Source organism: Pipra filicauda, unplaced genomic scaffold (assembly GCF_003945595.2).
Source record: "Pipra filicauda isolate LSUMZ 115617 unplaced genomic scaffold, ASM394559v2 scaffold117_size3949168_pilon, whole genome shotgun sequence".
Lineage (NCBI taxonomy): Eukaryota > Metazoa > Chordata > Aves > Passeriformes > Pipridae > Pipra > Pipra filicauda.
In genome coordinates, this window is record NW_024103629.1 from 2703395 (window position 1) to 2728034 (window position 24640).

Genomic DNA, 24640 nt, shown 5'->3' on the forward strand with positions numbered 1-24640 from the left:
CATTGCACCTAAAGCTTCATTACTTAAGGACCAGTCTAAAGATGCATGAAACTACATGGCTAACACAGTTTATTATACACATAGCTTTGGACTCGTGTATAAATACCTTGCTTTTATTAGGTCAACACTTTAACTATTTAAGTTGTATATTAAAACAAATAATAGACAGAAGTAATCATAGTACCAAGAACCGTGTAAGTCTAATAATTAAGGCTCTTAGGACAATAAGGAGAGGTGTTGTACAGGCAGACATACACACTGCAATTAGTTTCAGCAAATAGCATAGCTTCTTATTCCACTCCTCTCTTTTTGTATGTTTCCTTGAAGACTACACTCTAAATAAAGACTGCAGTTTATGTTTGTCAAGCTGGAAATCCAAGCACCATGCTTGTTTACTTTTCTTATCAATATAGGATGTCTTATACCTGCATACTGTAAGGATTTTGTTCTCATTTTAAGACTGGTTTTCTGGTCTCCATGGAACAGAACTCTGACTGCCAAATGACCTCTAAACTGGTTGAAGCACTCCATCATGGAGAGTCACTTTATTTCCATAATAATTCTAATTCCAACTATAGGCATAAAGGAATTATCTCCATCACCTCTGAATATGAAACGTCTGTATAAAGAGACTATGGAAATTGAGCCCATCTTGATAATAATTTCTCCTGGTGCTGATCCTTCTCAAGAGTTGCAGGAACTTGCCAGTGTTGAAAGAAGTACTGAGTGCTACCATCAGGTCAGTCTTAGATAAGCATAATGATTAAAAAATGCAATGTGTAAAATTTTACTGTAGTAATGTCTGTTTTACCTTGTTTTTCAAGGAAGTTAATATGTAAAAACATAGTTTGGTGTCTATGTGTTTGTTCTTACCTGTCTTGACATTAACTTCTCATTCCATTTGCAAAATTGGTTGGAGAAGAGAGACACAATTTGTCATCCTCACAGAAGGAGAATCCACATGATAGGCATTCCTTCAACGTGGAGAAGGAAAAAATGAGAAGATAGTTGGAAGAGAACAAAAGAGACTGAGAATTGTTATATGTGCTACAACGTTATCTTTTTATAGTGTGGAGTAATTGAAATATAAATGCACTAGGCCAGACTAGACTTCATAATTTCCTCTGCTTATAGGACTTGCATTTTTTTTTTCTTCAACTGAACAAGTAAATCAGATGTTCAGTGTTTGTGAATACTTCGGTTTTTTGTGAAATTCTGTAAAATATTTTGAGAAATTTGACATCCTTGAAGGTTCCCAGTAACCCACTGGACAAAGCCCTCAGCTTCTCATCTGATCTTTCATAGCTAGCCCTACTTTGAACAGGAGATTGGACTAGACACCTTCCAGGATCCATTCCAATTCAAATTATTCTATGATAAAAGTAGTTTCCTAATATTCCCATTATACAGTAACAATATGCTTTATACCTTTCTATAAAAAATTGTTTCCTGCTGTCATTTGAAATATCTGTGGGGGGGGGAAGTTGTTATCTAGACAATCACTGGTTAACATAGAAATGGAAAACATCAAGTTTAATGTTGCTTTTAAGTAGTCCTTGAAATTGTTCCTTTCCTAGAATATACACTGATGTAATATATTTTTCCCATCAAACTGTAAATATTAAGAACCTACTGCCAGCTTATCTAGCTGTGAACGTTGTGGAACGCATATTTCTTACTCTACCACATGGATTTTTATGTTTATCTCTAAATATTCTTTACATGTTGGACTTTTAAAATGTAGCATGGTATGGTATTCAATTAAGGAGTGGTACTCAAAGCTAAATAATCTGAAAGTTGTCCTACTAATGAGAATATTGTGGGTTTTTCCTGCACTTTCTCATGTAATTTAAATAGAACATAAAAGATCAGATTTTTCTTCTCTCTTGAATTACTTCTCATATAGGATGAAGAACAGAGTGCTAAATTTGTCTGCTACCTTATCTTCTTTTGGCTATTTTAAATTATTTCAAGATGTATTAAGTTTTATTTAGGTAGAGGATAATAATGCCAAGAGAAGACTTTTCAGATTGGCTAAGACCACTTTATTTTCAACTTGTTTGGTTCAGGGTTTTTGTTTTGTATAGCTTCTAAATGGATTCTAAGGTAGAACTAATATGGTGCTATAAAACGTGAAGAAAGGACTGTATGTTAAACTGTTCATATTTCCCAGTTGGAAAGAGACCAGCCTTAGTTTTTCACTCATCTTAATATAACTGAGTGTTTCTCTTCAAAGGAAATACTCCTAACTTCCAGTCAGAAGAAACTTTGTTCTCATTTATCTCTTGTTTTTATTGTATCAGCAGTTCTGCAGTAGTACAGTTTAATCACTGATATTTAAATTACTTTTTGGCTTCCCAGGGAATACCATTACTGTCACCAAAGGATGTATGTTTTTTGCCATAAAAAGACTAGGTAATGGTTTTTTTAACAAACTCTGAGTAGAGAAATTGTGAAGGAAAACTGTTTTCCTTAATCTTTTCCCTACTTTAGTAACCTATCACGTTAGAGAAAATTCTGGTTATCTTTAGCACTCCTTTTTTACATATGCACCCTAAATTGAAAACATGATTTTGTATTTAGCTGTTAAATGAGGTATGATAAGTTCTTGATGCAACTGTGTCTGTCATTTCAGATTGCAATGGGCCAGGGCCAAGCTGACCTGGCTATTCAAACTCTAAAAGAATGTGCACGCAATGGAGAATGGCTCTGTTTAAAAAACCTGCATCTCGTTACATCTTGGCTTCCTGTGTTGGAAAAGGTGAGGGCAAATAGAGAAGAAGATATTGGAAACCAGACAAAATTAGTATGCAAAATTTCTGAAACATTTTAGACATTTCCATGGTGATGTTTAAAATTCCAGTTTAAAAATACACCTTTGCAGTTTTCTCAGTCATGAATAAGGTTAACTGCTGCAGATCTAAGCAGCTCCTTAGACACATGATGATTGGGAAAATGTTCCAGTTAGGACTTCTAGTACTTTGAGATACTGCCCATGTTTGCTGAACTATGAATCTACCTATGCTTGAATTTAATTTCTTTTTTCCCTTGTTTTTGTGAAGTATAGCCTGTACCTGAGTTACTAAGAGGTTTTTGCTAATTTGAGATTAAAATGTCTATCTAATATTTTCTAGAAACACACTCTTCGTTATAGCATGTTAGATCATTAACTTGCTGACCAGAAGTGATTTTATATGACACACTTTTCATGTATATCACTGTGAAATCCTCAAAAGAAATTAACCCAGAAGAAGATTAGGGAATTCCTATCAACAGTAACTACAGTCTTAATTTTCCAGTTTTCTGTGATTTTTTGTAATTTGTACTCCATGGATGTGATCTTGGAGTCTATCATCTGTCTCTCAGTGTGGCACACATGTACTTTAGCATTCCAATAATCCATTTTGAAAAAATGCAGAGGCAAAGCAAGATAACACTGATGTATGTCATCTAATCTGAACAAGCTAGTGAACAGTAAGGAAGCGTTTGCAAGCCTCTTGCTGATTACAAAATTTCAGATCTTACAAGTATTAAAATATGGATATGTGTCAAGAGGTTCTTATTCTTTCCGAAAGAATGTAATACTGAATGTGTTAAACTTTCTACTGAGCTTAATGTAGACTGAGATTTGCTGATGGTTGACTCTACACATTCCCTTGTCTATTTTGCATATCATTAACAAGTGTGAGGCTATGTAATTCCTATGCTTGAACATCATCTTAAGGGACTTCTGCATATTTATAATTCAGTTCCATCCAGGTACATAAATTTAGTTCTCACAATCTTTCAGTTTAAGAAGATGAAATATATCTTCTGGTCAATGTGAACTTTATCAATAAGAAAATGATACCTTCACAGTTTACAGCTTCCCCCCATTAGCTGTCTTGTAGCCAAGCACAGAGTATCAGAGGATGCATACTGCAGATAATGATGCTTGAGCTAGCGTGCAAATTCTCTTGTTTTCTTTTCCTAAAACTCCTGCTTCCAAGGCTGTGGATCATTATCAAATCTTGGTTTGGTTCCCATAACATCCTCATAGACAAGCTGATGAAATATGGACCCCAGTGTACCACAGTGAGGTAGATTGAAAACTGGCCTAGTTGTGTTACTTGAAGGGTTGTTGTCAACATCAAAAAACCCAGTCAGAGGCCAGTCATCAGTGTTGTGCTCTAGGCATTGGTACTGTGACCAACATGGTTTAACATCTTAATTAATGATATGAGTAATGGGACAAAGTGTATCTTTAGCAAGTAGAGATGATAAAGATTTGGAGGAAATTATTGATGTAACAGATGAGTGTGCTTTCATCCAAAAGGACCTTAATAAACTAGAGAAGTAGACTGAGGAGATACCTCATGAAGTTCAGCAAAGGGAAATGCTAAGTGCTTCCTGTGAGGAATAGCTCTGGCCACCCAGACAATCTGGGGACTAACTGGCTGAAAAGCAGTTTGGCAGAAAAGACCTGGGAGTCCTAGTGGGTAAGAAGGTGACATGAGCCAGCAAAGTGACCTTGCAGCAAAGACGGTGACTGGCCTCCTGGGCTGTTATAGACAGAGCGTTGCCAGCAGGTTAAGGGAAGTGATCCTTCCCCTTTACTTGACACTGGTGAGATACATCTGGAGTTCTGTGTCCAGTGCTCAGCTACCCAGTACAAGAGAGACATGGGCATACTGGAGCCACTTCAGTACAGGGTTAGGGTGATAAAGGAACTGGAGCATGTATCATACAAGTGGAAACTGGGAGAACTGGGACTGTTCAGCCTGGGAAAGAGAAGCCTCAGGGGAATCTTAGTTATTTAGTGTGTATTGGCTGATTGGAAAGAGTAAAGGAGACAGACCCAGTCTCTTCTCAGTGGTGTCCCATTACAAGACAAGAGGCTATGGACACAAACTAAAATACAAGAAATGCCATTTAAAGAAATGATAAAACTTATTTTAATGTGAAGATGGTCAAACACAAACAGGTTGCCCAGAGAGGCTGCAGAGTCTTCATCCTTGGAGATACTGAAAACCTGACTGCATACAGGTCTGGACAACTTGTTGAATCTGGCTCTGCTTTGAGCAGAGAGTTGGACTAGGCAGGCTCCAGCAGTTCCCTCCAAGCTCCATGATTCCATGACTCTAGGTACCAATTATAGTTGTCATTTTGCAAAATATCTGGACAAGTAATGACTTTTCAGAATTTTTTTCTTTACTAAAAACACCAAAACCAAAATGATAATGATTATGCTTTAGAGATTATGACAATGAATGGATTGTGAGAAAATCTGTTGAGTTTTTTGACCTTTGTTTCTCCCAACACATGTACACAAAACTGTTGACATTGTTCTGAAGTCAATTGTCACACAACTTTGATGTCTTCAATGGAAAATATGTCTGTTTCAGCAGCACCTAAAGCACCAGCAGTGTGTGTCCATATTCAGTAATTACATATTTTTGTGAAACCTTTATATTTGAAATAACTTTTGACAATATTTCTCTTAGAACTCATTTTTCCTAATCTCAGTTTTTTCCATGAATAACATGAAGGGTTCATACAACGAACACTTGAAGAGAAAAAAATTAATATAGCTATACTTTCAACAGAAAGTCATTGAGATTTGTTGATATGCTGCCCACATTGCAAGCCTTCATCTTTTGAGATGCAACCTTCTGGTGTTTTTGTACTTAAAAGAAGTAAAGAACTGTGATGTATTTTTATGCCCCCAATTTAGTATCTGGGGGAAAGGTGCAAATATTTTGACACAGCTAGGATGAAGTTCAAGTTTGAGCACAGCGATGACATAGAATGTGTGGAGACAATACATCTTGAACTATAGTCTTTTGAATAACCTTATATGTAAAAGCAGCTGTAGATTTTTTTAGATAAGCCTAACTTTCTAATCCAGGGTATTATAATTTTGTAAATACTGTTCTATTTATTAAAAGAACCACCTCAAAACCTTTTTCAATATATATCATCTTTTTAATAGGAACTGAATACATTACAGCCTCAACCAAACTTTCGTCTGTGGCTTACTACTGAAGTTCATCCAAAATTTACTCCGATTTTGCTTCAGTCAAGTCTGAAAATAACTTATGAAGTAAGATTTGTTTGGAAAGTTTTTATTTGATTTTTACATGAAACTAATCTAGATGTATAGTAAACTATATGTTTAAATAGAATAAGTGACTTTACCTTATATTTCAAAAAGTGCTATGAATTTCCCTTGAGAGATGAATTTTTTCCTAGATACTTTTTCCAATTGAAAGTTTGAACTGAAAATAAGTTTAAATAGGGAAAGTAGTTGTTCTGTCTTGTGCTCCAAATTCTTTTGTGCATTTAATCAGTGTTTCTTAAGAGCAAAAACCTACACAGATGATACTACATGAATGACAAACAAGGAATTTCTCCTTCTTGATGAACATCCTCATCTGAAGATCACAGAATCCCACTTTCTTATTTTCCTTTTTGGCCCCAGAGCTTTATATTCACTGGACCCTTTCAACAAAAATGGCTTTCCTCCTGTACAGCAGAACATACAGTTAAAGGCCTTTACTCAAAATTGAGACCTTTGCTTTTGAAATGGTTCAGTTTAAGGAATAACTGGGACCGTGTTCCTCCAAATGATTGGAAAGTAGTCTAATCATGAATGCACTGAAGCAGTAGTGTCCATTATGGAAATCATTGATAGGAGTGCTACTAAATCTTCCATTCATTATGGAGTGTGGAGATTTTGCCTACAGCTAAACTGAGAAACTCTGACCTTTAGAGTCCAATGTTGCTGACTTTCCGCAATCCAAAACTGTTATACTTTTATACTGACTGCAGGTATTTTTAAGTTTCTGGAGTACCTTCTTGCTTATATTGAGCCCTTCAGTGGTACATAAATTGCAAGACTGTGTAGGATCATCACATTTCTTTTCATCTAACTTCCGGAAGTTACTCATCCCACTATCTTTGAAATAATTGGAACTTTGCACAAATGCAATATTCTCAATCCTTTTGTTTTCTTTTCATTTTTAGTAAATATTTTGTTATCGTGAAAGGACAATGATAGTCAATGACTTGGTGAATGATATTTGATTATTATGTGGTTGTAGTATGTCCCTTAACTGTTACCGATCAAGATGCGGATATTAAAAGAAAAAGTCAATTTACTACAGTATTTTGCAATTATTTTTCAGAAGTGTGCATAAGCAGCATATGGAACTCTGTTAATCTTATGGAAACATTAACAACCATTTTTCAAAAGAGAGAACAAAGAACATTCTTAGAAATACGAAAGTGTAATTTAAATCTCTTTAAAATTTATGTTTGCCTTCACACTTGGAAATAATTTGAAAATGGCTGAGTATCCAGTAGTTTTTACTTTTAAGCACTGTAATTTCTGTTATTATATACACTTTGAATGCAGTTATTTCTAGTGGTTGTGAACATTACCTACCACTTAATCAGAGAACCAGCATTTTATCATTCATCTATACCATATCTGTATGCTAGTTAACAGAGTGAGGTGATGGCAAAAGGCAAGTTGACACTCATCACAGAATTAATTGATAGTTGAACTTTAAAATCAGAAGAAAAGTTGTATTTTTGAAAACAGTTGAATTTAGTTTATGCTTACATATTTTGGTAGAGTGTTATTCTTTCACTAAGTTCTTTTAGTGTGGTACAGTCCTGTCAGTTGGTCCGAGTTACAATTTCCTTCAGTATGCTGACGTTATTTTCCGTATAGAATCATTCTATTATTAGACCATTTATTACAAACAAATATTTTTCTTGTTAAATTTTATTCTATTAAACACTGTTTGTCATTTCTTTAAGTTACAAATTTTAGGTTAGAATTTAAGAAAGTAACACATAAAAATACCAGGTTTTCTGTCTAGAACAGTGTCTTTCCTTCTGATGCAGGCACCTCCAGGCCTCAAAAAGAACCTCTTGCGAACGTATGAATCTTGGACACCAGAGCAAATTAATAAAAAGGGAAATTTGTCTCGAGCACAGTCTCTCTTTTGTTTAGCATGGTTTCACGCTGTATGTCAAGAAAGAAGAAACTTTATCCCTCAGGTAATATTTTATTTGCTACCTTTTTAAAAATGTACCCCATTTATTAACTTCTGTACTTGGAAGTGTTTTTCCTGTTGGGTCATGTTCAGAAATGAGAAAAATTTGGACACTTCTGGTGCCTACCTTCATTGTCTCTGAATTCATTGCAAAATAAGATCTTGGTAACCTCAATTCTGTCTGTCTGAAAATTGTTCCTTCCTGCATGGGGTTATTTTGTGATTTATGTATTAACTGATACTGATGAAGAAATGAAGTCACATGGAAAAGATTCTGTGAATCCTGTTTGCCTGGGACAGGAAAAAGTATTATGGAAACACACAACTGAATGGGAGATGAGAAAAGAGACACTTTGGTAGGAAGGAGGAGGTGACATTATCTACTCTTGCTATACACAAGCCCTTCTCAGGGAGAAGGAAGAACAAGGGAAGGTATTAATTTCTTGTGAGGATTATAATGGTTTTCAGAGTCTGTGATTTTTTTCCTTAGACAAATTATTGTTTAACGTAAACATTTCTTTATGGCTGCAGATGCTTAAATTAAACAGACAAAAAACCCTCAACCAGAAAACTGCTGTATGTTTTGTTTATTTTATTCTGTTTAGACTAGGGATGAAATTACCCTGTCATCTGAAGGATTTGGTCTGGCATAGCCTGGAACATTAAAGTTTTTTGCTGCTTTTGACTTTGTGATTTGTAAGGTTGTTTGCCTGTTGCAGTAGAAGGCTTTTGAATATGGTGTTAAAGAGTACAATAGGTGAAAATATTTAAAGTACTAAACTGACACATGCATTTTCCTTTGTCTTTGTTCAAATTCATGTTCATTTAGCACCAGTTTTTCAAGTAACACAAGATAGGATTACTGCTTTCTCTTTAATTCTTCTGTAATTGTGTTTGTCTCATGTGCAAACAGTGATAGTTTTTCTAACATTGATGGACTGCAGTTAATCTCAGGTAGAAGCTTTTGTATTTTGTAATGAATTTTGAGTTGTTTTGGGAGTAATTTTGAGTGTAAAAAAAACCCAACATGAACACTGTTGAGCATCTTTCCAGTATATGACCTTCTGGGTGACTGGCTGATAGTTATTTGGCACCTGTGGAGCAACCACAATCTTGACCTGAGACTGTATCCATCTCACTGAATGTGTGCAAAGTTGTCTGACATGTTTGTGCACTTCACATCGTGAGTCATATGCACATCTGCTATGATACGATCCATATGCAAAGGTACAGCCATAAGAAGATACAGCAACAGGACATACTTTTGAGATCTGCATTTCCTAAATTCTGTATCATATATCAATATTTATTTGTACTTATCCATTTATAATGAAAGCTTTTTATGACAATTACATACACACTACACGTTACTGGTACATAAAGAGTAGTACCACCAAGAACAGAAAGGAGGTACAAACTGCACATGATTAAAATATGCATATGACAGTCAGCATTTTCACTGTAATAGTAGCAGTAATTGCTTTTCTCATAATTTTTTTAGTCAGAAATGAAGTGACGTGAATTAAGGAGTAAGACGATGAATGTATAGTAAAGACTGTTTGAAGAATCAGTCCTATTTATGAAAATCCTTTCTATATCCTGAAATACTGAAAGACCCTCAGAAATAAAATCATAATTCAATGAATGATCTAGTCACAGATGTCAGCAACTTTTAGTTGAAGTAAATAAAGTTAGGAAATAAAATAAACTTAAGTTTACATTCTTCATACTCGATGGATTCTGGTTTGTGTAAGTATGTAAAACTAAATGCAGTGGTAGAGCTAATGTTTAAAAATGAATGTTTCAAAAATTGCACTTTAGAGGGCACAGGTTGTTTCCTTTTCATTCAGTACTTAGTATTATACAACATTCAGTAATCACATAATACTGGTATTTTACTTCATGATCATCATTGTGTGACTAATTAAATTCTTTGGGTTTCTTTTAATGATAGGGTTGGACCAAGTTTTATGAATTTTCTTTATCTGATCTCCGTGCTGGTTTTGACATTATTGACACACTTTTTGAGGGTAAGTCACGTCTTAAAGGAAGTCCCATTAGTAGGGATGTTGCATGGAGAGTTTTATCTTTCTACAGTGTTCAGATAAGAGTGGAGATGCTGCAGAGCTCACCAGAAGTGAGCAGAGCTAGAAACATCACAAATCCGTTTCTCAGTAAACCAATAGTTTCTTGGTGCCCAAGAAGTATTCTGCTCAGCTTCTTGAGTGCAGAGGAACAAATAGGAAATACAGGGCTGCCTGTAAGATGGAATCTTACGTCTCCATTCCTTCCCAGTATGAACTCCCTGTATATTGAATAAATGAATTGAATATGAATGAATTCTTCATATTGAAACTCAATATTAGATGGAGCCCACTTTATTGTTCTATTAAGTAGTGTAGGAATTTCTTAATATTAGTTATTTTGATAAAGGTAATTTTTTTTTAAAATCTTTGCATTTTGTTAATTTCAAGTAAAGGTAGGAACTGATATTTAGAGCTAATTTATGATCATTGACTTACATGGGATTTATGGATTATTAGTACTTCAGAAATTAGAACTCAGTTACACAGACTTGAAACATACAGTGGTGTAAAGAAATTGAATCATTAACTAATCAATAATCATTAATCTAATCATCATTATTGCTTTTCTTATGAAAGAATGATTGAAGTATTAGGAAACAATAGTTACCACCAATAAACCCCCTCTTCAAGTAATTGCCACTTCCTTTTTTCAAGGGACTTTAATAAGTACCTTTCTAATCAAGCTTTTACCTGCATATGAAAGCAATAGGATATAAGTAGATCATTGTGCCATGTAGTTATTTTGGACAACTGTGACAGAATGAAGGAAAAATAAGATATTTTGAACCTGTGGGTTATAGCTAAGCCAGAATAATCTATTGCAACATCAATCTGGCCAGGAAATTACTAGTAACATGCTTAACTTTATGTGTTATGTTGTGTGATTTATAATGATTTGCAAAGTATCTAGCCTGGACCTTTTTGTGTTTGAAAGATGACGTTTCCAGTAATCTTACCTATTTTGAGCATGGTCTGCTTTTGATTTAATCAGTTAGTTTATTTTATGAGATCAGATGGTACCATCATACAAAATGGTGTATAAATTTTTATTTATGACAAAGGAGCACGTAATTAAAGTTTTAATAGCATAATTTCTGAAATGCATGTAACTAATGAATATAACCAATTGGTTCAAAAAGCACTTCAAGACTTAAGTTATATTTCTAATAATTCATTTTGAAATACGGTGTGTTCATTTTATCAATGACAGATATTTACAAACTCATCCAACTTTCTGCAACTTTTACTATTTTATAATATAGAAGAAAAATAATTTGAAATTAATTATTTGATGTGCTCATGTCTCTTTTATTTTGCTAAAGAACTGCAATGACAAGAAGAAATGCTTATAATGCGATGCTATCCAGTGTTATAAAACTAATAATAATTAATTAATTAATTGATAGGTTTCAAAGATTTCCAGTGGGAATTTGTTCATGGCTTGTTTGAAAATGCAATCTATGGAGGCCGTGTAGATAATTACTTCGATATGAGGGTTCTTCGGTCCTACTTGAAGCAACTTTTCAATTCACGAGTCATTGGCAGTTTAAATGCCAGAGGCAAGAAGATGACTAGTTTCCCATGTTCGATCTCTCTACCGAACTCCTGCAGTATTTTGGTAGGTATCCATCTTCTCTCACCTAGTAAATAATTTATTTTCAGGAATTATTCTTGAAATACTTCCACAAAGTAAACCAGAGTTACAATCCAAAGGATACCTCTATTTCTTCAGGACTTCTTTTGTGTGGAGCACTAACCCTTAAGTGCTCATTCACTGTTCTTTTTTATGGTATGTGATTGGACCGTGGTGCAGAGCAGCATCGCTATGAAGAATTGAGTATAAAAGAAATTGGGTCAATTTATGAAAAAGGATATAATTACATTTTTATTTAATTAGCATATTAACAGTAGTTTTGTAAAGACTACCAAACATTCCTACAACTTCTGGATGAAATAGGAAAATCTAAATATATCTTCATATTTCCAAAATATATCAATATTCTGACATAATCTGCTGACATGCCGTGGAGGGTGTATGACATTTTATTTGGTGATAAATATAGATTCTGATTCTTCTTTAGTATTCCTTTAGCATAAATGAGAGGGAATTCCTCAGTCTAAAGAACTGAACTCTCCCTATGCTTTCATATACTATTATTGTTGCTACTATGATTAAGATTCATTTGCATTTTAATTTACGACTCAGTCATAGACCTCTAATATGAGTTGATGTAAACAGAATTACCCCAGTTAAAGTAAATTGCTGTCATTGACATTCTCTACCTGACTTCTGACTGTTTTGGTTTGGGGCTTGGTTTTTGGGGTTTTTTTTGTGTTGGTTTTGGTTTTTGGTTTTTTTTACTCTAATATGACCGATATTTTTTATTTTCTATAGATATCCTGAGTTAATATCATAAAGAGGGAAGGAATAAACAAACCAAGCTAGTCTCTGTTCTTGTAGATAATATGGTCAAGTAGATGAATCTTTTTTCTACCTTACATTGCATTTATTATCTCTTGATTTCTTATATGATTATTTATGTAAGAATTTATAGTTCTGTATCTTCAGTACTTTTCCACAAGCAGTTTTGATTAGTAGAACATAACTAAAAAAAAAAAAGCTAAGTTTGTTTCCTTAAATTATTTGCAATGATATATCTTACTAAATTAGTGTTCCCTCAGTGTTTGGTGTAGAGGTCTGCTCCTGTTGTTACTTCTGAAGTGAGATTCCATGTTGAAGTGTGTCTATCTAGCACATGCTCCTGCAAGCAAAGACAGAATGCACATGACACAATGCAAGAGGATGCAGCCAGACTTTCAAATAGTAAATATTTTTGCCTTTAAATCACAATAAAAGAGATGTCCAGCACTATTAGTCTACCTTAGGCTGAAAAGCCTCTTTCTGTTTTGTGCAAGAGGGCATCTCTAGTGGCTCTTACATTATAATCACTATTGATGCTATTCTGCATCTCCATATTATGCAAGCCTATTTTTATGGAAATTATTTTACTTTCTTTGAGTGATAATATCTTCATAGATTTAAATAGAAGTGAGTGCTCTTAATTTTATAAATATGTATTATACTTTTCTTAGAATTCCAGATGGGGATTTTTTTTTAATTTATTTTGTCATTAATCTTACTTTTAAGTTTTCAACAGAAGTATTGTAACTACTTTTCAAGGACAGTCTTGGCATATTTTTCTTTTCAGTTAATACCATCACTGTAGTCAGAACTGCTTTTTGCTCTTTTAGAGTGGAAATGCTGTATAAAAGAAGATAGTTTTTGATAAATAAAATGAAGAAATCTGTAAATAAGATTACCAACATATCTCGTGTCTTATATATCTATTTTAATCTTTGTGTTATGCAGTGCACCTAATGAAATTCTTTTCAGCATACACTGTTAATTTTCATGAGCTGAATAAAAAGTTCCCCTAGTTATGTCTATTCTTTTCTTCTAATGCAGGATTATCGCAATATTATTGAAAGCCTTCCAGAAGATGATAAACCTGACTTTTTTGGCTTGCCAGCTAATATTGCTCGTTCATCACAGCGCATGATCAGTTCCCAGGTAAAATTAGCATTTTTCATTGACCTCTAAATATTTTCTGCAGCTAGTATAAGCTCAAGAACCCAACCACCTGTTCATAAATCTGCTTCCATAAGAAAGTTGGAGTAAATGGATGGTTTTTTTTGATGCATTGACATTTATCTGTAGAATATTTTAATATAGTAACAGTTAATCTTTAGTTACAAGAATATGAATCTAGAACTTAAATAAACAAATAGTTATTAAGAAAGTTTCCAATAATACAATTCAGTTCACACTGAAGAGTGACACGATAGTTTTACACATTAAATAGGGGTAATATTTATGCTTTTTCTGAAAAAGAAATTCTGAAGAATTCTTTCAGTAGTCAAAAAATTCCATCTTTACAATTAGGAATATGATTTTCTTTAAAAAAGTTGTTCTCACTGGAGAATAGCTACTTAAGCATGTCATAAGGAAATTCTCAACATAATGAAAAGGAAGTTTGAGGGTGTTTGATGGTAATAATTTAAAAATTCACTGATTTTAAATATTTCCATTATTGATTTAACTGTAACATATGGCAGATGGCTATATCATAGTAAAGAGTTCTCAGCTGTCCTTTAATTTCAGTCTAGTCCAGATTTGAGTATATATTTAGTACATGAGAATGCACTCATCTTTGTGCTGGAATAATAGGCAACGATTAAAGATTTTTCACCTCTTTGTTTTAGAGTTCTGTGTAGAAACTGCATCTTGGGTGAGTGACATGGATCAACATTATCCTGGGTACTATTAAGGAAACAGCTGGGGCAGCTTTCCTTCTCACCCTTTGGGAAGCCCAAAAATACTGACTGTCTCTTATTCTTGTCAGAATTTCTGTTTTGTCAGTCTAAGAAAGAAAAAGATGGAGTGATTTGAATTCCATATGTCTTTATCATCAACACAGTTTTTGATTCGTTGGACAAAGCTTTTTGTTGCTAGTATTGCATCACTTCTCTTAGGTGTCAATGCAGTTGCCTAAAGATTGGTATCTCGTATAATCTGGATATACTCTGGTGTATTTAAGACATCTACGAGTAACAGCCAAATACAACACAGGATCCAAATGAATACATGTTCTACTGGGCCAGTGACTGGAATTCAGGACAAAATGGCACTAGAAGCCAGTGTTTAAGCAACTTGATTCCCACTGCTTGTGCACTCAGATCCAGTAAAGCATGGATCTGGAGATCCTTAAATTCTTTGTTCTATATTTTTCTTTCATTGCTTCAGTGAAGTATAGATGAAAGCACATGATTACTGTATTAGTGCAGTATCAGTTTTTTAATTATTCATTATCATAGTTTGTTTGACTGGTAATAAATTAGTTGTGTCAGATAACATGAAATTGATTGAATTGAGAATCTTACATCAGAGCTGTGAAGTGAACTGGTCTGTAATTCGTGGCTTTCTTTAATTTTCTGTACAGCCCTAGCATGCTGTCTTAAGTAAGGATAAGTTATAGGAGGGAAAATTATATCCATAGTTAACCTCCACAAAATCAGAACAGAATAGAATACCAGGTTGGAAGAGATCTCAAGAATCATCTGGTCCAACCTTTCTTAGCAAAATCAATTGGAATTTCCCTATAATTGGAATTTCCTATGATTTCAAGGCTTAGAATAACAGTTTTTAAAAAAAGTATCAAATTGTTTGCTCACACTCACCTAAAAAAGGGCTCCAAGCAGAAATTTCTTACTGGTATAAGACCTTTGATCTATTAAAAAAAATAAAATTGCCTTTGAGTATTGCATTTGTTGACTATCAAATACAGTACTGGTAAATTTGTTTAAATATGTTTGTTTACTTAAATTCATAGCTGTATTGGCAAACTATTTGGGGTTTTTTTAGGACATGAAACAATAAAGCTAAAATCAGTAGGATGAGGGTGCATAGGGTAATAGGCTGAACTCAAGAATGTATCTCTTACAAAGCTAAAATTGCACTAAGATTCAACGTAGCTCTATTTGGTGTTGCCATAAAGTCATTTATATAAACATCAATTTAAATGCTTTTGTTTCTGTCAGTTACACTGTACACTGCTGATTATTTTATTTATTTCAACTATGCTTACTTGTTAAAAGCTGCAGCTGTTAAAAAATGCTAGTATTTGAAAATAAATCCATAGTTAACCTCCACAAAATCAGAACAGATTCAGAGTTCCTGTGTGAAGGGAAATAGGTAAGGAGCGTATGTACGTGCAAACTCACACTCTGCTGGTCTGTCACAGCATTGATTATAAGCTATAAATTATGGATTATCATCTTCAAAATGTGAGACTGTTGTAGTTACAATCTTATGAGATGATTTTTTTGTCATGTGAGAGATTTTGTCATCCTTCCAATAATAGTTTGTGGTACTTTAAGTCCTAGGCAATGTAAGTAACAGAAATGTGAGATTTCCTTTAAATTGTGCTTCTACCTAACTGTGAATCCTCCTCCCATTCCATTTCTGACAGTTTGGCAGCTGTCTTAGATCCACAGGAGATCCCATGGTTCGCAATCTGAAATTGAATGATTGCTTTCTAACAGGAGTGTTTATCAGAAATCCATTACAAAGCTAAAGCAGAGAGAAGGTGAATGAGTCAGGTGGTGAGAAATGAATTGCTACCAGCTCAACAGCCATGTCTCTAGCACCAGAAAGGTGAAATGTAATACTGTGTCCACTACTTCACTGATTTTGTAGACTTTCTCTGAATATTATTTATTTTTCATGCCTAGGAGTGATAGTTTGTATTGCTGCAGCAGCACACTTTACTATAGTAGAAATTTGCTGTAGCACAGCGCAGTATTTTGCAGTCATGCAGACATCTTTTCTGTAACCTACTGCATTGCTAATGTTCAGGTAAACCTAAAACAGCAATGAAAAGATAGGGACTTTTTTCAGAAATTTTTCAAATATTGATGAAATTCACAGCTTCTTACAAGCAGAGAACTTCTCTAATTGAAGAGCTGAATATCGCTAGCAATTTTATTTTAATACTGCTAATTACTAATTGAATTGTGTAGAAATTATGTCTTACAATGTTCTGTAGTGTAATTCAGAGAGTATTAATATTTAATCTGTACTGGTGAAAACCATTTTGTTTTTAAGAAAATATTTTATGTAAAAAAACATGATCTTTTCAGAAACATGACTTACATTTTTTTCTGAAGTTTGTCCTTAGTTGTTCTGTGTAGGTAGAGTTAAGTAAATTTTTAAAACCTGGATTTCTAGAGTTCACTGTGTCTCTTTGGTTCTACCTCACCTAATGTTACAACAAAGCTTTGACACAACATCTCTTAGATTGAGTATGGTCATGAATAATCTCCCATCTCTTGCTATGTTCTCTTTGCAGAACAGTATGACTGGCATTCAGGTGGTTCGATCTCCCAGTCTAAGCTATAACCAATGATTATAGCAATCAGAGTATGTGGAGCTTTGCTTTATGTTTTCCTGTGCAGCGAGAAGTCTCTTCTAAGTTAGATATCTCTCCAGTCACCTTCTTGCAAAACGGGCTTTTGGTACCAGTGTACTTGTTTCTTATTCTTGGATCCATGGTTCTGTTCTTTCATGAATTCCTATGAACCAACTTCATCCTTTATTATAATTTTAATAGAACCATACATAAGGTGTCTTCATCAAAATAAAATTTATCATATAGAATCATAGAATAGAATCATAGAATCATAGAATCGATTGGGTTGAAAAAGACCTCCGAGATCATCGAGTCCAACCCTTGGTCCAAATCCAGTCCATTTACTAGATCATGGCACTCAGGGCCACGTCCAATCTGCGTTTAAAAATCTCCCGGGATGGTGAATCCACCACCTCTCTGGGCAGCCCATTCCAATGCCTGATGACTCTCTCTGTAAAGAATTTTCTCCTGATATCAAACTTAAATTTCCCCTGGCGAGGCTTAAGCCCGTGCCCCCTTGTCCTATTGCTGAGTGCCTGAGAGAAGAGACCAACCCCCACCTGGCTAGAACTTCCCTTCAGGTAGTTATAGACGGTGATGAGGTCACCTCTGAGCCTCCTCTTCTCCAGGCTAAACAACCCCAGCTCCCTCAGCCTCTCCCCATAGGACTTATGCTCCAGTCCCTTCACCAGCCTTGTTGCTCTTCTCTGGACCCGCTCCAGCAAAGATATGTGATAAATGGAATTTTTACAGACTGAAACAGACAGGCTTGCATATGTATTTTTACACCGTAGAAAAGCAATAAGAACTATCCTGTTCTGTGTAGGATTTACCATACCTAATACAACTGATATGACTTATTACCAGTAACCACCCTAGGAAGATGAAATGAAAATGCAGAGCCACTGTTTTATCTCCCTCCCTTCTTTGCACAGCAGACATAGTCATTGCAGGCACTCTTTAGGTATTGTAACATTTAAAGCCTTCTGTGTTGTGTGATTCTAACAAATCCTACTGAATGGCTGTGCCTGCGAGTGACTGCTGTAAGTAGTAACTATGTATGGTCAGTTGACTGGTTAATCTAAACATTCTCCAATAATATGGTAAATAATTTTGAGAAAAAAAAACATTCAGTAACTGGCAAATTATGCAAGATTCTTCAAATATGACTGCCAATGATAATGACTATGACTAGCACTTAGTTTGCTTAATGCTAATTTCTATATAGAATATTGTGTTTAATAATATCAGTAATATCTTGTCTTAGGAATTCAGCATTCTTTTACACATACAGATTCATAGTGCTTCACAGAGAGTATCATGAGACAGGTGAGTCTCAGTAAGGTTGAAGAATAGGTTGGTTTTGATATTTTTATAGATGAATAAGTATGCTCTCTGACACAGGGGAAGAGGAGGAAGGAGGGGCAGAGATAACGTGTGATGAACTGACCAGAGCCCCTATTCCCTGTTCCCTTGCACCACTTGGGTTGGAGCACATAGAGATTCTGGAGTGACTTTGAGCCCAGGAAGAAATGAGAGATGGTGGGAAGGTGTTTTAAGATTTGTCTTTATTTCTCATTATCCTATGCTGATTTGATTAGCAATAAATTAAATTCATTTCCCCAGGTCAGGTCTGTTTTGCCTATGACAGTAACTGGTGAGTGATTTCTCCGTCTTAGCTCGATCCACAAGCCTTTCCTTATATTTTCTCTCCCCTATTCAGCTGAGAAGGGATGTGATAGAGCAGCTTTGATGGGCACCTGACAGCCAGCCAAGATCAACCCAGTACATCCTCAAAGTGCTTAAGGACATCAAAAACGTAAAATAATCCTTTGAGCCTCAGCTTGTTGAAGAGTTCACAGATGGTAGCTTCTTACGAATTTTTCAATGAAATACTATGAAATTATTTAATTGTAGATTTTATGTACAAATTAAAAATGTTGAGCTCTGAGTACTTATAAGTTCAAATAAGTGGGTTCCAGTTCACTTCAACTGAAGTTGCTGGAAGTACTTCTCCTCCTATATTTTGTTCTTTGAAATTTTATTTGCTTTTCAGCCATGCCAGTGATACTCTGTAGCTTAGGCAATTCAGATTTTGCAACAAAATTACTGTTTTTAAGAACCTATTTCATACTAATTTTATCATCTCAAATAGAATCCAAATCTGACTAGCATTTTCTGTGACAGGGTAAAGGATATAAGGTAATTTAATTTTCCCAGATATGTTTCTCTGAAACCCAACTGCATGCTTGTCTTTACCTGTTTTGTCTCAGATGAGTGATGGGAATCACTCTCACTTCTCCCAGTTGGCAACACCATTATTTTTATTATCTGAAAGTAGTTTCTTGAGATGCTTCTTTTTCTTTTAATCCTTAATATTTATCTCAGCTCTTTTAATAATAATAATAATAGATTCTACTTTTCTGTCCCATCTAACTAATCTCTTTGTGAAGTCCATCTGGTATTCACGAAAGCACCCTAAAACGTCGAAACAATTCCTGTAACTTCATTGTGCTTCTTTGTATTTTTAACAAGAGAACTGACTTGCTATTTGACATATTTGAAGAAATACCTTTCTCATCATGTTATACTCTAGGTGCTTTTTTCCAACCCTCTGTCCCACCATTTCTCTTTGGACTTTGGTCATTGCTGCCTGATAAACCTAGTTTAAAGCTTTGCTGGCTAGCAGCAAGCCTGTTGACAGATTCTCTTGTTACATTTTGTCATGTGGATTCTGTCTACCCCTGCCTGTCAATCTCTCTCAAACAAGGTGTCATAGCCATAAGATACAAAGTAATGTCTTTGACATCCCAGCTTGGAAGCCATGTTAACAGTCATCCATTCCTGTCCCATTCCCTTCACTAGCAGCATTGGCAAAGAACACCACCTGGGCCCCCGTGTCCATGGGCGCCTGCCGCTTTCTCTGGATGGCACTGGTTCTGATCCATGAGACAGGCTCAGAAAGCCCACATGCTGAAGAACTTTTCCCTCCTCACGTGTTTCTACTCATTCTGCAGTTGCACATTTGCAGATGGAGAAGGAGCCTTTTCTTCTTGCTGGAAGTCACAAACTTTCCCTTTTATTTACCAGTATGGATGTATTTTTTTGGATTGTCACTACAGGTTGGCAGCTAAACTAATATAACAGAAAAAATATTTTCTATACTAAGGGTGATAGTTATCTAAGAAAGCTTTATTTTTCTCAGAGTTGGGTGCCTAATCTAATGGTTATCTAGGCTCCCTGTATGTTACATCCACCTCCAAAATATCAGATTCATACCTGCTGTAGAATGACTTATGTAGGTGTGTGAAATTCTGTTTTCTTCACTAATATTATCTTGTTAGTGTTTTGGTATTTCTTAAAATACCTTCTGTGTTAATACCAAATATTTTATTTAGATGTTATTCTAACGTTTCCAAACAACTCAATGGTATTTAAAAAATAGATTTTGTGGAATTAAAGTTTATCTTTGAAATACACAGATAGGTTCTGTCAGATTCGTAGTTCAACTCTTAAAGGATATTTTCTTTAAACCCTACTAGAAAAGACTTGTGATGTACTTATTGATTCAAGCTACTTCAAATTCCACTGATCAATACTGGAATAATTTCATAGGAGTTTGTTTTTCTTTTTAAATGTTTAGGTACTGTGATAGAAAAATATGATAAGCCCAATTCAAAGCCAATTGGAGTTAAAAAAAAAGAAGCCCCTCTGCAATACTTCTAGTCTAACTTCAATCATATTTGTATTATCCACTTCATCTTAGCTAGTTATCCATTTTTTTTGTTACTAAAGTAAGATAAGCAGCTACAGGGAATAATTTGTACCCTTCTTATATAGGCATCTAAAATAAAGGGGTGAATCACCTTTTGGAATTACCTATTTCTTACTATTGAACTTTGGATCAAGCTTTGTAGTAATATCAACAGCATTTCTAAAAATTGTATAGTGAACATTTTAATGAGCATTTAATAGATTAAAGAAAAATGCCGTAACTACCAGGCTGTTGGTTATCCAGAAAACAGGAGGGCTTCTTTTCTACTGGAAACTGGACTATTTAAGAAATTGGATTTTTATTGGGATAGGATTTAGAAAATAGTTGGTTTTCCCATTTCTACATGAGTATTGTAACAATCTAAATATAGTTGTCACACTTGCATTTATATTTAAATATTCAGTTTAAAGAAGAGTTCAGGAGGAAGAAGTGAAAATTCAAGCATCTTTAAGCATGCAGGTTATAGTGCCTGTCTCGAAAAAAAATGAATTTTATTAATTAGTAGACAGATTTTTTTGCTTGTTTTGTGTTCCAGGGCAGCTAAAGACCAACACATTTCAAATTTCATTTTTTGTTATAGTTTTATTTTATTCCACTACTAAAGCCATGTGAATGGTTCAGCTAATTGTTCATCCTTACGCAAGGCTATAATTCACATTAATGGAAAAGTTTATGCTTGTGAGACTGATCTGTTACTTGCCCCGTGTTTACCAATGTGCACATCCATATAACTGATAAGATATTAAACAGAATTGGCCCCAATACCGAGCCTTGGGAACTCTGCTGGTGACTAGCTGACAGCTGGATTGAAGTGTGTGTTAATGTTTGAGTATGTTTGTGTTGTCTAGGTGAACTGTTTCTCTCTCAGTATTATCTGCTCCTTTGCTTCCTAAACCGTGCACAGAGCCCACTGAATACTTCAAGTTTTATTTACCATGCCTCACTTATGTTCTTTTACATTCAGAAAATGCCCCATGTTTTCTTTGAACTTTTTCATGTGTGTTGGAACCTATGTCACCCTTAATGTTCCGTGCTGGTCTTATCTCCAGTTGGCCTAGGCTTTTCTAATTTCATCCTGAATTGCCCAAACAGTTCTTTCTCTGTCCTTGATTTTGCTTCTTGTATATTCCCTTTTTTTTTCTTTTTTTTTTTTCCTCTGTCTTTCAATTCAAGATACTCCATGCTTACCCAAACAGTCATTCTGCTAAAAATGCTGGTCTTTCTGAAAAATGAGGTGATTGGTTCTGAAACTCACTCAAAAGTAATCCTTTATTCCCCCTTTTAATCAAACAAAATTAATGTACTGTCCACTATATAATAGTCTCAAATTTTCCCTCTCCCTTATACTCAGTAAACCAATGTCTGCTTTCCTAAAGTCCAAAACTGTAACTCTGCAGTTTACCTCATGGCTATCTGCAGCATATGTATAAATAAGTTCTGCCTGAATTTGCAATGTTGGCTGTTAACGAGCACTTTAGAAATTTCCTTCAGTGTAGTCATCATTAATAATACAGCTTTTTCATATACATTTTGAAACATAAAGATACACAGTTGAAAATAATGGTATTAAAAGGGTTTCTGTGACTAAAAGGTAACTTAAATTGACTTAAAATTTTGTAAGCTATCAGATCTGACATGAATTTTATTCAAGCTTTTAATATATAAATCCTGTGAAAAATTTGTTGTAGTTCTTTGTTACAGTATAAAGCTTGTGTGTTTTATTTCTCACACTCAGTAAAAATCTCATCCTGCAGATCACCGCTATAGATTTCAATTTGTTTCCAGAACTACAATGCAAAGTGTTATAGAGAGTGTTTAAAAATGCGTAAAAATGATCTGTGCCCATATTCATACTTATTTTTGTGTGGGAGGAGTGACTGATATCTCAAAGTGCTGTGATGCCATTCAGTGAGACCTTTACAGGTTGGAGAGTTTCAGTTCAACAAAGGCAAATGCAGGGTCCTACACGTGGGGAGGAATAACCAGTATGGTCTGGAGGCTGACCTCCTGAAAAGCAGCTCTGTGGAGAAGGACTTGGGGGCCTGGTGGACAACAAGCTGTCCATGAACCAGCAGTGAGACCTTGTGGGCAAGAAGGCCAATAGTATCGTGTGGTGCATTAGGAAGAGCACTGCCAGCAGGGGGAGGGGGAGGTGATCCTGCCCTTCTGCTCTGCCCTGATGAGGCCACATGTGGAGTCCTGTGTGCAGTTCTGGGCTCCCCAGTTCGAGAAAGATGAGGAACTACTGGAAACTGTCAAGTGGAGGACTAAGATGATTAGGGGACTGGAGCATCTCTCTTATGAGGAAAGGTGGCGAGACCTGGGCATGCTTAGCCTGGAGAAAGGACAACTGAGAGGGATTTTATCAATGCTTACAGATACCTTAAGGGCAAGTGTCAAGAGGGTGGGTCCAGACTCTCTTTGGTGGTGCCCAGTGACAGGACAAGGGGCAACAGGCACAAACTGAATCCCAGGAAGTTCCATTTGAATATCATGAAAAACTTCCTAACAGTAAGGATTACAGACCACTGGAACTGGCTGTCCAGAGAGGTTGTGGTTGAATATCACCTGCCTGGAGGTGATCCTGTGCAGCCTGCTCTGGATGAATTTACTTTGGCGGGGATATTGCACTAGATGACTTCTAGAGGTCCCTTTCAACCACAACTGTTCTGTGATTCTGTGATTCATGTATTCATACCCTGGCATTTCATACTCATCATGAATGGCAGCTGAATCATTTGAAAACTTAAGTTTGTTCTAGCAGAAACTCAATGCAGAGAAATAATATTCACACATTATATCAGGATGAGTTAAGAAAATTGTGGTATCTGAACAATGTCAGGTTTACAAAATCAGGCAAAAAGCGTGTTGTCCAATTAAAACTGCTCTTTCTTCCTAAAACTGTGGTCAGATGTATGGTTCTAGTACAGTTCCAGTGCTCGTTTTTACCTTACTACTGACAGGAGCAGGTAGAGAAAGTGTAGAGGAGAAGGTGTACAAGGACACCCCTAACTCTTAAATTGCTGGATCATGCTTGAGACTGTACACCAAGTCTCAATGACTGTTATTACCCAAGTCAGATAAAGAAAAGTTAGGATGAGTATATCCAGCAATATTTACGAACCTACATCTTACTGCAGTATTTCTACTGTGTATAGAATAAGAGGGCTGTGGTATGTGGTTATTTTTCAGGGTGCAACTGTAATATAATGACAACTGCAGCATCTTGTGTGCTTGTCAACAGACTAAAATTTTCTCTTTCAAAATCTATCTCAACACGACTTGGAACACTAATTTTATATTTACTGCTCGTCCATAATTCTAGTCATGCCACATAGAGTAATATGAGTATAATTATTGAAAAGTATGCAATGTATGTTATTCTTTAACTTCTTATGTTCCTCTGACATCTATAGAAATAAATCTATTTTCTTAAAATAATTTAGCATTTATATAACCCTTGTATCAGCTGTTCAGAGCATATAATTACTGACATTTATTAAGTGCATCCCACATCACAAATACATGACTAACAGTCTCTAGCAGAAGTTGGTGAGTAATGGCAGCCTGTATTTATTACCCTGCAACTGAGAGATCTGAGTACTTAAGAAGAATTTTTAAAATATGGGGAGTATTTTGTATACACCTGTGGTGATGCATGAAAGAAATGTACTGTGCCATTCATGGAGTGGAAGTCACAGAATTGTGCTCTAGCGAAAACCACATCTCTTTACCAATGCAGTGAATCAATGCAGTGATTCAAGT

General features: G+C 35.3%; 1 protein-coding gene across 4 annotated transcripts in view; it reads left to right on the top strand.

Annotated features, from left to right (window-relative positions):
- The window catches only part of DYNC2H1 (dynein cytoplasmic 2 heavy chain 1), a 161963-nt gene that overhangs the window by 88249 nt on the left and 49074 nt on the right, over positions 1–24640 (top strand). For all 4 annotated transcript variants that reach the window (XM_039385508.1, XM_039385502.1, XM_039385505.1 and 1 more), the window contains 7 exons: positions 579–739; positions 2636–2761; positions 5972–6082; positions 7894–8049; positions 10000–10075; positions 11539–11750; positions 13599–13703. In XM_039385508.1, coding sequence (XP_039241442.1) covers positions 579–739; positions 2636–2761; positions 5972–6082; positions 7894–8049; positions 10000–10075; positions 11539–11750; positions 13599–13703 — 947 coding nt within the window. The remainder of the gene's footprint in view (positions 1–578; positions 740–2635; positions 2762–5971; positions 6083–7893; positions 8050–9999; positions 10076–11538; positions 11751–13598; positions 13704–24640) is intronic.